At 43.4% G+C, this 17,207-nt stretch overlaps 1 protein-coding gene across 3 annotated transcripts; it reads left to right on the forward strand.

Moving 5' to 3' along the window:
- The first annotated feature begins 457 nt into the window (after positions 1 to 457).
- rgl3a (ral guanine nucleotide dissociation stimulator-like 3a) lies at positions 458 to 16,844 on the forward strand. 3 transcript variants are annotated; one of them, XM_069165929.1, is made up of 19 exons: positions 458 to 547; positions 953 to 1,007; positions 1,742 to 2,002; positions 6,908 to 7,197; positions 8,864 to 8,908; positions 9,110 to 9,279; positions 9,633 to 9,817; positions 9,956 to 10,267; positions 10,358 to 10,461; positions 10,562 to 10,646; positions 11,344 to 11,418; positions 12,051 to 12,140; positions 12,238 to 12,270; positions 12,360 to 12,481; positions 12,666 to 12,761; positions 13,194 to 13,329; positions 13,423 to 13,689; positions 14,318 to 14,432; positions 15,086 to 16,844. In XM_069165929.1, exons 3-19 carry the CDS (start codon positions 1,814 to 1,816, stop codon positions 15,238 to 15,240), a joined length of 2,469 nt encoding a protein of 822 aa, XP_069022030.1. In that variant the 5' UTR covers positions 458 to 547; positions 953 to 1,007; positions 1,742 to 1,813; the 3' UTR covers positions 15,241 to 16,844. The 3 variants fall into 3 exon arrangements, with proteins under 3 accessions (XP_069022030.1, XP_069022031.1, XP_069022032.1); XM_069165930.1 differs by lacking the exon at positions 458 to 547 and having other exon boundaries at positions 887 to 1,007; positions 1,725 to 2,002; XM_069165931.1 differs by lacking the exons at positions 458 to 547; positions 953 to 1,007; positions 1,742 to 2,002 and adding an exon at positions 4,967 to 5,297.
- The last annotated feature ends 363 nt before the right edge of the window (positions 16,845 to 17,207 follow it).

Raw genomic sequence — 17,207 nt, forward strand, 5'->3', positions numbered from 1 at the left:
ACAAAGTTGAAATAGAATTTAAGAAAAACAAGGTGGCATGACCAACGATCAAAACTAGGTGACAAGATACAACAACAAAAAAAGATTTCAGTGGTCCATAGCCTGCTCAGCATCAATACAAATAAAGATCTATACGACATTACAGTTGCATATATTCAGATTTGATTATCAGTTGTTTGTAAAAAAAATTAAAAAGTGTAAATTCAACTTACAAATAAAGTTTGATTGAATGTTACGCAACCTAAAATGATGTTGTAAAGTACGGATCCAATATATCCATTAGCCTGAGCTTATTTGTTATGCATTGATCTTATTGGTGTTTTTTTTAATTTTTCCTGATCAACCAATCAGTGGTGGGGGAGGGGGGGGCCTGCACTTCCTGCTGCGGAGTTTGAATGTGTGCCAACAGCGTGGGCTCTCCTCCTCATCTTCTCCAGCCACCAGGCTTTCCCTCAAACATGCCTCAGCTGTCTGCGGAAACTTCATGTGACGTGACTGTCATGACGGCGCGCGCTCCCCTCGTCTGTCAGGTGTAATCCACTCTCAGGTAAAGACGCACGTGACACGTTATCAGCAAAACTATCATGATTCGCCAGTGAAGGCACGAAAATACGTCTCCACCGTTGCTGCGGGGTTTCTGGGTGTCGTGGTGCGTTCAGGGTCCACGGTGAAAACGAGGGCAGATAGTTTGTGGTTTATTGTAATGGGCAGGGCAGTCAACACAATTAAAATGGGACATGATAATTATATATATCAGGCAGTACAGACACACGAGGAGGAGGTGGCCATTACAACACACACACACGCACACACACACACACACACACACACACACACACACATGCGCAGGGCATCATCCACCCACAAAGAACAATCAGTCCTCTGAGATAAATGCCAGAGTCTCTTCCTTCCAACTTTCACACCGTCTCTACATGAATATTCTTCTCTGCAGCTCTGAACATGAACACTTCAGGATTCACCAGCAGTCAACAGGAGCAACATTACAAGTAAGTGGCTCTTTATTTTCCTTTGGTTTATATCTGATCTGATTTAATGTCTTTCAACAACATCGTGGGAGAGATTTGTCTTTGGATTAGCTATGAATTGTTTTAAATGTGTAAATGTCTGTCTTATCGCTGTCTTCATATGTTCAATGATTTACTTTGATTTTGTTCTCATTCAAAGCTATTTGACACTGAATTAGCAATCGGAGTATTAAAATCTACACTTTTATGTCTAAAAACCACCATATCCCCGTTGTAATTTTAGAAAGGCAAAACCTGTACGGTGACATTTCATATATACGCTCAGTTTAGTGTCAGTTTTATGCTTTTCTGTGAACAGAGTTTGCTGCCGGCGATGAACTGGTGGTGATTTGAGCACTAAATTCCTTCATGTGTTTAGACAAAGTGTCTTTTTATAGGTCGATGTCTGTTCTCTCCAGTCGAGGGGAGAACAGACATCGACCTATCTTTATTACGAGGGGAATCCACTGAGTTGAAATGCTGCTGCTAATGAATTGAATTATGCTGCAACGTTAACTGATTTGTGTCCCAGCGAGATAAATCAGATTTTTTTTTTTATGATCAACTACTACTGACCCACATTTTTACAACAGCTCTTTGTTTAGTGGATTTCAAATGGTTTTGTTGTGTCAGGTGCTGATCTGACCCGGTGACCTCCGAGTTGGCTGCAATAAAGGTAAAATGAGTGTTCGCTGATAGTTTCTGCCTCGACACAGATGAGGCGGCAGGTGTAGGAGAGATCTGACGAGGTGCGTGGGCTCGCAGCGTGACCGACACCGAGCTCGGAGATGAGGACCGTTCTTCCTGTGTGCGGAGGCAGCGATGGAGGGGAAGCCCGCAGCCTCCGCAGCCGAGTGGGCCGCATGAAGAAGCTGCTGTGGCTCAGGCCGAGTCACTGCGTGGGCGTCCACACGGACACGGAGCCCGGCGTGTGGCTGAGGAGCTTCCAGTCGCTGGACACCGACGGACCGTGTGAGGTGAGTTCGGGTTGATAGCGTCGGTCAGAAGTCACCGGTCGGCTGCTCTGTTGTATTTTACATCTTAGAAGAATATTTACTTAAAATGTCCTGCATGAAAATCATACATCAAAATGATAAGGTCCAAGCGTGAAGAAGTTTGGGATATCTGCACTGTCAATTTGCAGTTTACTGTTCAAACAGACCATTAAAGGGTCAACATGGAGACATTTCAAAATAGAGATTGTACAGTATTTAAATCTCCTTTATAGTATTTAAAACCTGCAGGAGACTCGACAGATTCTGAAGTCTGAACTAATTTGACGACTAGAGATCAGTTCATGCTTTTCTGTGTCAGTTCTCATCGTCCACCCCATTTATTTTACCCCAGTTATTCTCCCGGCTAAATAAATAGCCATAAAAATGTCCATAAAAAGTTCCCACAGCCCATGTTGGTGTCAACAACAGTCTCAAACCCAAAACGATATTCATTCTGTTATCATAGAAGACTAAAATAAACACAAAGTCATCATATTTGAGAGGCAGGAATTACTGAGTTTTGCTCACTGATGAAGAATTATGATCCTCAAAACTTTTGATTTTAATTTACTCCTTTCCAGATTAGATGCATTGTTAGATTTCGTGTCCTTCGAGTCTTTAATCAATGAATTATTAGGGCTTATTTGACTCGGTGTGTGATGCTGATGACGTTCTGTGTCAGCTGTCGTATATTCAGTCATTGTTTACGTCGGGTATTTTTGTGGGAACTTCCGCTATTTCCATTCGTTTCTTTCCAGTCAGAACGTCATCGGCTTCGGCGACCGTTCAGTGACGCTGAGAAGGAAGTAAATCATATTCCTGTCTACGGTGTATTTCCAGCTGAAATAAGCCTTTTGTGAAGAATTTTTAAAAAAACAACAACCAAAAAAGCATGTTTTGACCTGCTTGTCCTCGCTGCCTGCGGGTCACCTCATCACCCATTCATACGTCTAATTGGAGGTAATTGGGGTCCCTCTTACCGCCTCTCTTTTGTTTAGTAGACGTACTGGGTGGCTTCGGCTGACATGGGAGATTTGTTGCTCGACTTTTCAATGCGGAGAGGGACAGAAACTCATTAGACGAACAAAAAGCTCATTCTTCCCTTTCGGCTTAATGAGTCAGTGGACGTCCTGATTAAAGACGTCCCATCTGCTCGGCTCGTCTTTGAATGTGTTCGATAAATTGTACAGTATTCTCTTAATTTATACTCTTTTTTTTTTCTTCATTTTTTTCTTTTTTTCCATTGTGTGCTTCCTTGAAGTCACAAACTTACATTTAAGGAAGAGAGAAGACCTGTTTTATGCGATATGTCACACCACGGGCGAGGAAGGAGGCCACGGCTGACGGGACGGAAAGAACTGTCCCGACCAGATTCTTTGATGGCGTGAATGCATTCCTCTTCGCATGGTGACGACGGCCTCGAGTTGGCTTCTCGCCTGCAGATGTTAGAGCTGCAGCGTTTAATCTCTTCCCGTAAAATTAGCACCACTTGCTTTGTGAAAAAGAACTAAATATAAACATTTTCCTGCAGGTTGAAATCTGCTGGGTTAATTTTTTTTAATTCAGTCAGCTACTTAAAGAGAAATTGGTTTCAAATCGCCGAGGTCGGCGGTTATTTTTGGTGTCACGGTGCAGAATATTCGAGCAGTCTGAGAGAACGCTGGACTCCTACACCTCCTCTCGGCTCGGTGTTCAGGCTTCAGAAAATCTCTCCCGTGACGGAGACTTTAGGCCAATCACGGGTCATCTCGGAGAGAGAGGGGGCGTTCCTATTGGCTCCTCTACAAATGCAGATGCACGTGCGCGTCCCTTCAGATATCAGGCCTGATTCAATGGTGGAAAATCCCGGACAAAAAGCTGTTATTTCAGCATCGGCAACAACTAAGAGACATTGAAGTGGGGGACACGTGGTTGTCCGGGTGGGGGGTGGACGGGCGGGTGGGCGGGCGGGTGGGCAACCCTTGTGTTGCGTAAGAAGCCCGTACATGTGCCCACGCTCCTCTGGTGGGAGGCGCAGGAGAACTGCAGGAGGAAGGCTAACCCTGCATACTAGTTGTTTTTACTCTCAGTATGTATAAAGTGTGTACTGTTGCATGTAGTATGTGTTCCATTGAGACACTACTTCATCATAAAAATGCACCTTGAACTTTGACCCTTTTGGTTCGAATCCGTTGCGCAACATTTGAACTAAAAAGAAAAAGGATGCAATTTTTGAACGAGTACGCTTCTTTTTAATGCTTCTCCTTCTTCTTCTCCTCCTCCTTTTTCTCCTTCTTCTCCTTCTTCTCCTCCTCCTTCTTCTTCTTCTGGTACATCCTGGTACTTTTGGCTGACTACATTTAACATATAGTATCTACTATGTATGGTATGTTTCTGGCATACTAACTAGTCTGGTAGTATGGATATTGGAACGTAGGGTATATATTTATTTTTCTACCCCAGCTTCAACTGAAAGTCCATCTTTTACTGTTAAAGATTTGGCCACCAGATGTCGCTGTATCGTCTCTGCAGTTCTTGTATTCAGAAATCTTCTGTTTCAAAGTCTATAACGAATACTGGAACACAACCACAGCAGTGTTTTACACATAATTCATTCTCGCACACAGATGTTTATGCACCATAATAATACCCCCTAATGCAGTATTTGTATTTTACTGAGGCACTCGCTCACAGTTACACACAACAGGTTATTGGTCCATCCCAGCATTACTGCAGTGAGTGAGGTTGCAGTTGCACTTTTTGTTGTCAGTGAACACCCTGTTGGAGGGAAATAAATAGATTTAGATGTCTTATTGATGACAGAAGATCTCAAGGCTCAGTATCAGTGAATTAAAGAAGTTTGTAACCTAAAATTACCTGAAGTTTGTTATAAATCGGTATCAATGCAACTTTCCAGTCGTAGCCTCATATTTAAAATCTGCATAATAATATCTGATGGCATTTGCTGCTGTATATCCATTGGTGAACAGTCTTAGCCCCGCCTTCACCTGGTTATAAGCCCCGCCCAGTGAAATAACTCTCCTCCTCTGTCCTCAGCCAGCTCTCATTCTAGTCCACACTCTGACTGTTGCTGCTCAAATCACACGTCTGGACTCAATTTATGTTTTTTTACTTTACAATTTTTTTTTTAAATAGAATTTTTAAAGATGAAAGAATCAGCTGGAGTGAACTGTCAGAGGACGGCGTTGAATCCTTAATTAGCTGCTGGAGTTCACAGACAAGAGTAATTATTCACTCTGAGAGCGGGATAACGATGAGGAAATGGCACTTATCTATGGTAGGTGAAATTAAATATCACTCATACTAAAGTTATTTTCTGCGGTCGTGAGCTGGAAGAAGTGAACAGAAGAAACCCGTCTGGACAATGTTTTAGTTCTTAGTTTCCTCTCGTGTGCAGTCAGCTTCATGTGAGCCTCATTCTGTGTCAGCTGGACAAACACACTGATAATAGTGTTATTGACTGCAGGGTGTGTAATTCACCCGATTCACCCGGTTTCAGTCATGTGACACCAGCTGCTTTCAAACATGCTCTGCTTCTATTGTCACACGTGCCAAAACAACACAGTGATTCCATATCGCCTGTGTACGGACGCACGTTTCTCATTCCAGGACTGTGACCGGTCCAGATGAGGTGATATTGAGACGTTAGGGTTGACATCATGCTGCACTTTGTCATCAAACATGTGACAGTATGGTTTTGGGGCACAAAGTCATTCAATATCATTTTATTTCTGCAGCAAGGATCCTGTGTTTGATCTCATTTAGACTCCGTTTTAACTTCTTTTTTTTTATCATTTTCTGTAGTGATAGGACTGATACTAGTTTTCTCTCATTATGTTTTCTGCATTTAAAAATCTAAAACACTTACAGCAGCTCATTGTGAAGAGCTGTTGTGTCTAATTGGGCCAGAAATCAATAATCAGTGTTGTCGCTTCTGTCTGTTTGTTGTTGACGTGCTACAAGATTTTATCTGAAGTAATATCGATCTTCATCTCTGACAGTTGACATACTTCATTACACAGTAAATAGGTCGAGTCAGGTTATTGTTATAGTATATTTAAACGCAACATACATCGACCAAAGTGCACTTGTATAAATCAATCTTACTGCTGGGACATTGTGTAACGTAACTATATATCATCAATAATGTGGAAATTATTAATAATCTCTCCTGGAGATTTTTTTTTTCTCACTTTTCATTTTTGAAATAAGTTAAAAAAAAAAAAAAATCAATCAATTTCACTACTTGGGAAATTTTTGAAGCTTTGCCACCATGAAATGTGCTAAAAGTAAAACCCAGTGAAGTGGAGCTTCAGTGATTATTGGGCTGCGCTGGTTGTCTGTATCACATACAACTACTGAAACATCTCTTCTTCACGGCCACTCATCACTGTTCCTCCACGGTTTTGGAGGATGTAATATAATGCGAGAGGATCGTTGAAGCTGAGTGACAATAAAATAAAGAGAAATCCAGGCCAGGTTGTGTTAAACTTGATTTATTGTTCTCGTGTTTGTGGACGTAAACAAGTATGTCAGTGAATGCCTCTCTGTCCAGTCACTAGGTGTTTGTCTGCGTCACATTTCAAGGCCGGGTCGCGAGCAGCATCTCCAGAATCGAGTTCAACCGACGCAGAGTTTCACCCATCAGCTGTTTAGAAAGCCAAAATGTTTGGGACATAATTGGACTGTTCTGGTGTGTGTTGTGTTCTCTGCAGTACTATAAATAATATTTGCATGAATCCAGATTAGATGAGACATTATTGATGTAATTTTCCCTCATAAAGTTCAGTGAATTTTTGCAGAGGAAAGCAGCAGAACAGAAGTGCATATCCTGTATCTGGTCTTTCGTTTCCTGATGACTCTGACCTTGACTTTCTCTCCCGGCAGGATCCGGTGCAGGAGTGGGGCGAGGAGGAGGAGGACGGCGCCGTGTTCGGCGTCACGCTGCGCAGGGAGCCCGTCCTGCCGAGCTCGGACACGGCGGAGCTCCCCGCGGCCTTCGGCTTCGCCCAGTACCACACGGTGAAGGTGCGCAGGCTGAAGGCCGGCACCCTGGAGCGTCTGGTCACCCACCTGCTGGACCCCGAGCACCGGGAGCCCGACTTCATCCACGTCTTCCTCTCCACCTACCGGGCCTTCACCTCCACCAGCACCCTCATCGAGCTGCTGTTCCAGAGGTGAGAAACTGCAGAGTCTCTGCAGACGTTTGTTTAACCGTGTTAACAAGAGTCAGCTGGTCACATGAGATCATTGTTGCTTTTAACAAGTTTAACAAGAAGGATTTGTGCTGGTGGACAGAGGAATAACATTTTGGGGAACTTATTTGCAGTCTTTACATTCTTATTTTATTCTTAATATCTTATTTTCTATGTATTCTAATGTGTCTGCAGAGTACTTTGATTTGTCTGAATGGGGCCCTATGAATAAGTGTTGGATTCGTGCTACTCATGTCTGTAAGCACATATAAGTGTTGTCAATTTTATTTGCAAATCTTTGACAAAAAAAAAAAAAAAGCATATAAGTGCAGTTTTACAGCTGCTGTGTTTTGTAGAAAATCCATTCAAACAGCTAAACTGCATGGATTTTATATTAGGAAATACTAAAAAGGATAAAAGTTCATTAAAAAACTGATCACATGGCCCTGACAAAAAAAATGTATTGGGTAATTTCCTGATCTGATGCATGAAATCCGTTGAAGGTTATTTGTCCTAATGGTACGCCTGCTTATCAGAAACCAGACAGAGTTATGAGCACTTTAATATTTGCTTCTGATCTCATTGACATTGATTTGTTATTCCACTTTTTAAAACGGGTTTAATGTGGAGCGTTGTGCGTAAACCAGGTTTTACAACACGCCAGATGCACAAATCAATTCCCAAAGGAGACGTCAGCTCGACGCTCTCTTTACGTCGCATCGGCTATTCACGAACCTCTGTTGACCCGCGGCAGGTTTCTATGATGGGTGTTATCGTCATGAGCCAAACAAAACAGTCTCAGGCTTTGTTCCTTTAAAAAGAGGTCATGACGACGGCGTCCACACCCTCCAGCCTTTTCTCTCACCTGGTTTAATTGGACTGTAGGAATGTTGGATAACTTCGGTTGCTCGCTCTTCGACAACAAAGAATAAAAAAAATTTAAAAAGTTTTCTTAAGTGGATAATTAAAGAGGTAAAAGTGACTTTAAAGTCCTTAAAACTTGTCTGATCTCGATCACTTCTCTACATCTTACCTCTGTTGGGTTTCCAATGAGCGCCTGTGCTCTATAACTATAGTGCTGCTGAGTTGACGTATTATTCGTCAAACAGTCGCCCTCATATCTGCTCTGCTGGTGGCAACAGGTTTCCTGTGAGCTGCTTGTGGGATCAGCCACAGGCCAAAAAGGGAAATGAGTTTTCCCTCCTTTTTGCCTGACAGGATGATGGACAGGATGTAACACTGTGTTGCTGTCATGAAATTATAAAACAAAAATACTGTCAGACGTTCGGACTGTTTTGTGTGACATGTTGGTGCAATAAAGAAAAAAGGATCCTGTTGTAAAACTTCGAGCAGGTTCTTAGACGTGAGACAACGTGGCACCGTGCTTCACTTTTACTGCGCGTATAAAGTTCATGACGGCGTTATTAAACCCTGAAAGAGACATTTGTCTGTTTACGCTTGTTATCTGTACCGAGGCCGCGGCGTCTCTGCGGGGACTCGAAGTGTTGCAGGACATTTCCACCACATGGTTCACAGGATGTTTTCTGTCATCAGTTGGTTGCCACGTTTGTCCTTTTCTGTTGGTTGTACTCTTTTAATTTGAAGTGAAGCTGATAAGTATTTGTGTTTTGTTTTTTTTCCACCACAGAGATGACTTGGCCACCAACGTGGATAACTTGGTCTGCTCTCGCAGGTGAGTGCAGTCCTGGGTAATCGGCTTTTAAAATCAAAGCTTGATATTGTCCCACCTCCCAATTGAAGGATTAATTATTTTTAATTTGTCTGTAATAAATCACACAGATGTTCTTCTTCGGGTCGCCCTTAATCCCAGCAGGACCGACCCGAGCAGGTTAAACTGAACACGGTAATAAACCCGTTTTCTTTTCTCCCGCAGTACTTTACTCCCGGTGATCCGGCTGTGGCTGAACGACCACGGTGAAGACTTCCACGAGCCTCCTCTGTACCAGGCCGCCCGGCTGCTGTGTGTCCACCTGAAGAGCCGGCTCTGCTTCAGACGTTTGGCTCAGACTGCCGAGGTCCTGCTCAAGAGGTTCCAGGAACAAGGTGCGTGTGTGTGTGTGTGTGTGTGTGTGTGTGTGTGTGTGTGTGTGTGTGTGTGTGTCACAGACTATCCATCTGTTATATTTAAGCCCTTCTATTAGAAAATCATCATTTAATTTGCCCCATATCAGAGGCTCCAGATCAACTTTAATTGGCTCTTATATTCTGATTCTCTATTTTTAAATACAAACATTAAATGAAGCCGGACCAATCCCGATGTGTTTACGTTTAAGTTCATAAACGAGGATTTCAACAGATGAGCAGTAAGACACTTATATGGCATGAAAAGGACCTTTTGTAATCTAACTGTTAATTTTTATCTGCTGCCCGTTTTGGATGTAATTTCTGTTTGATAGATTGCAGCCCGTCTGCGTCGGAGCGCGACGATGAATCACTGCAACAGGAACGAGGAGACCAGGAGGAAGGAGGAGACCAGGAGGACGGAGGAGACCAGGAGGACGGAGGAGACGCCGGGGAGGAGGACACGTTTATGGATTTCCCTGTGAGAGCGGTGGCCGAGCAGCTCGCCAGATTGGACGCTGTAGGTTTTCCTTTTCTGTAAAAAAAAAAAAAAAAAAAAAAAAAAAAGTTCTGTGTTACTCAATGATGGTTGGAGTCGCTTGTTATGACCTCCCTCTCCTCCCTCTCCTCCCTCCTCCTCCCCCCGTCCGTCCCTCAGGAGCTGTTTGTCAGAGTAGTGCCCTTCCACTGCCTGGGCTGCGTCTGGTCGCAGCGCGACAAGAAGGAGAACCGTAACCTGGCGCCGACGGTCCGCGCCACCATCTCCCAGTTCAACGCCGTCACCAACCGCGTCATCACCTCGCTCCTCTGCCCGTCCTCGCCCGGCCCGGCCACTTCCTCCCCCCTCTCATCGCCCTGCTCCTCCTCTGACTTCCTGTACCCCCCCACCGCCCCGAGCACCCCTCGCTGCTCGCACACCAGCCCCCCCCACCGAGCTCGCATCATCGAGAGGTGGATCGCCATCGCGCAGGTCGGAGTCCAAAGAATACCCGACATTAAATGTTTGTGTAGTCGTGAGTTTTGTGTGAAAGATTGCCAACGCTGCGTTGTGCGTCTGCAGGAGTGCAGACAGCTGAAGAACTTCTCCTCCTTGAGGGCCATCCTCTCGGCCCTGCAGTCCAACGCTGTGTATCGCCTGAAGAAGACCTGGGCTGCCGTCAGCAGGTCAGCACGCGTTTTCAGAGCAACACACGGGTTACTTCACCCAGAAATCATACTTGAAATATTCGCTTTACCTGTAAAAATGAAACGTGTGTGTTTTCAGGGAGAGCATGAGCACCTTCGACCACCTGTGGGAGACCTTCCCCGATGAGAACTGTGTGCTGACCAGCAGAGAGATCCTGGTGGAGGTAACTACACATCTCTGGTTTCATTACAACAGGTGCACCAGCTCTTGTGTGCAGTGTTGAATTGAGTAAAACCGGCTTCAAGAGCTCGGTGGTAGAAAAACAGCTAAAACACAATATCAACTGCACAGCAGGAAGGATTAAAGCCTGATAGCTTTTCAGACTTTTTCGTAGCTGAATATAATTACTAGTGTCTTAAAACATGAGCGAGGATAATCATAGTGAGTTTTTGAGGGATTTATGCAAATGAATGCCATGAACTTGAAACCGGAGATCTGAAATGTCCTGAAACAGAAACGGTCTCTTTGTAAATCTTTGGTCTGAGCTTAACTTTAAGCCTCTGCATTGTACCAAGTGTTATAAACTACTGATACGAAGGTTTATTTATTGCTTTTATCAGCAGGTTCTGTAAAACAAAGAAAAGCCCTTTGTTACACCAATAAAACTGCAAATAAAAGCCTGTTAGTTAGCAGAACTGATCGGTGGTTCTTAGTATATGTTGTAATGTGTCCCGGTGTGGATGCACGGTGCCTCCTGCTCTGCAGAAACACCATCCCACACCCACAGCAACCTGTTAGGAGCTGCTCAACCCTGACGAGAACAGTTACATAACACGGTGTTGTCGTCTCGCATTAACGCCCTGAACTCCAGTTATTTCGTCCCCTCAGTGTTGACGTGACTGTCGTCCACTTTTCTGCAGGATGGGAGTCAACCGGACAGCAGCGACGCCCCGACCAATAAACCAGCGCAGCTCGGCTCCGAGTCCAGACACGCGGTGAGAGGACGGCTCGACATCTTTTCTGGAAATTACCTCTTGAATTCATGTTTAACCACGAAAATAAAATGAATGCGTCAGCTGTCAGTCAGTTAAGAAAGGAACGACTTTTCTCTGCACACATCATCAGTTCTACTTCTGTAAAAGTCTCCAAGCTCTTTGATTTAAGAAAAAAAACAAAAAACAAAAAAACACCAGGTTCCTTATTCTTTTAAAAAAATCTGAGCATTTAATGGAAATCTTGAATACAAACACTCACATGACATGTGAGTGTTTCCCCTTACGTAGGGACGGATATAAACCGCGTGTGAAGGGCTTCCCGCTCTGCATCAGTTTATTTAGTTCAGGTGAGATTGTGTTAGGTTTCATAGCCCCAATATTCACTGTTTAAACAGTGATGCTCTTTTGTTTGCAGTGTGCAGTGAAGCAAAGCTGTTTTATGTTTATTGACATACATTAGAGAGCTCAATATAACATCCTCTTTTCTTCAGGCTTCTTTATTACTTGGAGCTAATGATCATTTAAGAGTTCACCGTTGTGACAAAACATCTGCGGGAAATTAGTTGACTGAGTTTTTTTGTCTTAATCTTGCAGCCACATATTAAAAATGTGGCTTTATGTTTTGTCCTCAGAGCGGCGGCAGCAGCGGTGTCGTACCGTACCTGGGCACTTACCTGACGGTGCTCACCATGCTGGACACGGCACTGACCGACACTGTGGAGGTGAGCTCTTTATTTATTCTTCTTCATGGTGCTTCAGTGGATTTACGACCCAATATAACGCTGGTTGTTTTTTCCCTTTTATTTATTTTTTTTACAGGGCGGACTCATCAACTTTGAGAAACGCAGACGGGTAAGTGTCGCCCCCTAGTGGTGTCTCACGTGAATGACTGTCCAAAATAAAATGTCTTTAAATATGTTGCCTTATTTCTTCCTGTGCAGGAGTTTGAGATCGTCTCTCAGATCCGGCAACTTCAGGCTTCCTGTTCGCACTACGACCTGCCAGTCAACCGTCACATCACCGCCTGGCTGCAGGCGCACACGCTGCTCACTGACCAGGAGAGGTGAGACACACACACACGCACACACACACACACACACACACACACACACACACACACACACACACACACACACACACACACACACACACACAGAGCCTCATCCAATACACCATTAAGATATTAAAGCGGGTTCTTCCAAAGCCCATCGTGCCTCATTTCATCTGTTGTTTGTTTTTTTCTTCAGCTATGAACTGTCTCGTGAGCTGGAGCCTCCGGTCGACCCGTGTCCCGCCTCTCCCAACTCGTGGAGCAGCCGTCTGCTCACCAAGAAGCTCGCCATGTAAGTCTTCAGATCCGCTTCACGTAAAACCTGCCAGAAGTGGATGTGTTTGAATTTAGTTACTCTAGTAGTTGAAATTTTTTTTATCACCATCAGTATAAAAACATGATGATTGAAACAGACGTGATTTCTGTAGTTAACAGGAAAATGTTCAGAGAAGCTGCATCACACAATATTAAGAAATCCTTGAAAACCCTGTGCATCATATTTCATTGAAATGTGGGTGGAAATAAAATAAATGTTCCTGTTATCTACAGAACAATCGTTCTGTCGTTCAAAACCTTCTAGAAACGGCACTAATGCTGGAATTCACCTTCAACATTTAAAGCTTTGCATTGTGTTAAATGTGTGTGATTCATAATGTGTGCTTAAAAACAATAAGGAGAATAATTTGGAGCTTTTTCTAATAAAGTGCTGGTGTTGAATGTGCAGGTTGCGAATGTCCTGTGACAACTCGCTGAGGAAGACCCACGCTGACCAGATCAGCGTGTCGTCTTCTGGCTCCAGCAGCTCGGACATGGAGGACCTGTCGGCCCCTCAGCCCTCCCCCCTCAGGCTCAAACTCAAGGTACGAGCACGAGTCTGCATGCTGCTGTGCGTTTACAATCCGTGTGGAGGTCAACGGGGACGTTCATTATATTCTTCTTCTCACTGCCTCCAGTCTCTCCCGGGCTCCCTTCACAACGTGGCTGAAGACTTCAGCTCCATGTCCACGTCCTCCCCGAGCCTCTCCAGCTCGTCCTGCAGCTCCTCACATCCGGACCTCAGCTCCTCCTCTCTGCTTCTGAGCCCGGAGTCGTCGTCGTTGTCGTCCAGCTGTTCCCCTCAGGTCGCGCTGCCCGTCTACAACAAGCAGGTCGCCGACTCGTGTATCGTCCGGGTCAGCGTGGAGTGTGTCAGCAACGGAAACGTCTACAAGAGCATCCTGGTGAGTTTTGTAATCTGCTGCACATCCACACTGTTGTTTAACACTTTCTAAATAAAGAAAGCAGACGAGGGAAGACTCCGCATTGCTCAATGACCTTTTTTAATCCTTCAGAAAACTGACATGCAAGAGGATTTAAATCAGAGGCTTCTTTAGAGCAAAAGATTTGGTGCATGAAATCAGAATCTTTTTGGGGGCATTTGTAAATGAATGTATGTGCTTGTCAAACAAGGACAAATTATAATTTCAGGCTTCTCATTCAAAGTTATTTCATCTGTCTATTATCTTTTCTTTTATTCAATCAATAGATACAAAGCTCTAAATAATGACTGATGTTCACTGCAAACATCAAGCGTCTAAATGTATTTCCCTTAAAAATATCCTTTTTCAAATGATATAAAATTTGAGAAAAGCTGTATAATAAATGATTTTTATTATGTAATAATGTCTCTTTTTGGTTGCTTTACTGCAGATTTATCTGCACTGGTATAAATACAAAAACATTCATTTGTAAATAAATTACAGGCTTCACGTTTCTGATACATCATCACTTTGATCGTTTGTTTCTGTTTACAGATGTGAGGTTTTGACTTTGGTTTGATTTTGACGCGCGTCTGTGTTTCCTCTCCAGCTGACCAGTCAGGATCACACACCGCAGGTCATTCAGAGGGCTCTGGAAAAACACAACATGGAGGACGTCCGCTGCCACGACTACAACCTCTGTCAGATGCTCAACAACGGAAAAGGTGAATTTCTCCCTTTCAGGCCTCACATCTGGCTGCGTAAACTTCTCTGAGTTTAAGTTTCACCTGAAGGCCTTTTGACCCCGAGCAGGTCTTGTGTATATTTTACCTTTAGTGTATTTTTTCTTTGCTCATAACTTGTGATCAATTACAAGACAAGTCTTCTGACGGGTAATATTGGATGCCAGTAATGTACTAGATTACAAAGCTGCCACACAAGCAGCATCAGATTTAAGGTTACATCTTAAAAACTGTTTGTACCTATGAGCCTAAAAGTCAATAGTTCTGTTTTTCTTTTACAATAATAAGGAAAAAAATCGCCCTTCAAAATTGCTCTTTTAAATGCAAGAACTTGCTAAATGTATGCCGATATTTAATTTGAAATTGAGAAACGTTTTCTGTAAAACTAAATGGAAATGGATGAAAAAAATTAATAAACTATAAATCAGCTGCAAGACGTGGCGATGTTTCAAGGTGGTGTTTACAAAAAAAACCTTGCTCTCATTATAATTTTAATTGCCTTTAATTTTTTTTGCCATAAAATAGGTTTAATATGTAGACATTGCTGAAAATGTCTCTTATTCAGAGATTTAAATAGAATCAGAACAAATGAGGCTAAATGACACCACTTCACCTCATTCCTCTTTCTGCCTCAGAGCTCCAGATACCTGACAAAGCCAATGTATTTTACGCCATGTGCACCACTGCCAACTACGACTTTGTCCTGCGCCAGCGCTGGAGGAGCCAGGGGAGACATTTTGGCTCTTCTTCCAGCCCTGGAGCTCAGCCCAAGAGCCGCCACGCCAAGTGAGAAAGGCATCTGTTCCCCGACTGAACGATCGGAGCTCCTCAGAGGAGACGGAGGAGCTGCTCGTCTGCAGCAACACGTCCAAGATGTTCTTGCATCACACTCGTCACCGCGAGACGATGAAGAGCGGCTCCGCCACGGGGACCAGAGGTGGAGTCCTCATCGGAAGCAGCACAGAAACATGTTGAAACAAACAGGAAATGTTCAGTTGTACAGACGAGAGAAGAAACCAGAGTTCCAACTTTTGTACAGTTCAGATGTTCTCTCAGGACCTCTTCTGCTTCCAGAAACACACTTTCATAAGCGCCCGGATCTCCACTTCAGCTTTCACTGCAGGTGTTTCTGCACGTCGGGACACAGCGGTCCCGAGTCGTCGCTCTACAAATGGAAAATGATACGTCGGCTACACAGTCCGGCAGCTTCTTGTTTGAGACATTGAATGAGCAACAGGAGCCGCCGACTTTCTCAACCACTCGGAACAAAACAAAGGAAAGCCGGCCGGGATGACTGAACACGGGATGTTCTCCGGCGGCCGATGAGGGAGCGCTCCTGAACACGTCGGTCACAAGTATTCAGTTGTCTTCTAGTGGAAGATTGAAATATTCGACTGTAATTTAATGTAATGTCGTCAGTTTAAGTTATTTAATGCACTTCAGTATTCAGCTATTAGAGCTAAAGATGGTGTTATGAAGATGTTTTTGTGTCTGTTCTGTTTGGTTCGTTTGGATCACCACCCGCCCTCCAGTCATAAATGATATGCTGTTTTCTGTCTTGACTATCTTGAAGTTGTTTTGGTTCCTATAAGCTCAAGTCAGGTTTGAATGAAGGAAGCTTGTTTTTTTACCGTCATGTGTGGTCAAATGAAGGAGACTTTTTATGACGATAATGTGCACCTGACGTATGTTTATAATAAGTGGTCTCACCTGGATTGATGTCTGAGATTTAACGCTGACATGAGAGACAGTCATGTGACTTTCAATCAGGTGATAGTGCTGGTCACTAATATTTAATAATCCAGGGCCATTAAAGATCACCAGGCCTTCTAAAACAAGTGAAATATGTCGCTGTGAATGAGATTAATATGAAGGATGGTTCTTGCATGTGAAAAATGAAGTGTCCCAGCATGTAAATTAAATTTGACATGTACAAAAGGTTCTCTGTGATGTGAAATCCTCCTCAAAAAAACGACCAGGCAGCTTTTCGCTGCTCTTCTAAAGTGAAAATTCCTTCGAAGATTAAGTTTTTATTTCTTCTCGGTCTTAGAAGTAATCTTTAACGGAAACACCGGTGAAGTCCGTCTTTGGTTCTCTGCAGGATTTTGCATCACTGACTGATCTCAGCGTTGAAGCTGCTGCGGTCCGGTGAAAGTCAGGTGAAGCGTTGGTGACAGAAGGTCTGGCAGCTGCAGGGGATGAAGTCCCGGCTGTGTCTGTCCACCTGTCGTATCAACGGTCATCATGTGGTTGAAATGCAAGTGAAGTCAACATGTTGTTGTTGTTGTTTTTTCAAATATTTTATTTCAACAGATTCTTTTTAAAGTTGAATCTAAGCACTTGTTGTATATAATTAGTATTAAATGTCCACCAATAAAGTAAATCTTCTATTTATCACAGTTTATTTGTTGTATTTGTGATGACGTTAGGTCTTGTGCTCAGTAGAAATAATAATAATTTAAAAAAAGGATATTATGGGTGATAGAGCTACAAAAATAATGTTCTGAGCTTTTCACATTAAGATTTATGAAAATTTGGCCTCACGGGTTCTTACAATAAATATAACATTAAAAAATCTCTATCTAAGCTGTCTGAAATATGTGTTTTCACAAGTTAAAACCAGACCTGTGTTTGATAGATCATAAAAAGTTTGTGTTGTTCAGATGCAGAAAAAGGTTTTTGTTCCAGCTGAAACCATCTGGATGAACGCAGCGGTTGTAGTCGACCATTAGGTGGCGCTAGACACAAAGACTTTGC

The sequence above is a fragment of the Embiotoca jacksoni genome, unplaced genomic scaffold (genome assembly GCF_022577435.1).
Source record: "Embiotoca jacksoni isolate LCO1_2020_lvr unplaced genomic scaffold, fEmbJac1.0.p SCAF_36, whole genome shotgun sequence".
Lineage (NCBI taxonomy): Eukaryota > Metazoa > Chordata > Actinopteri > Embiotocidae > Embiotoca > Embiotoca jacksoni.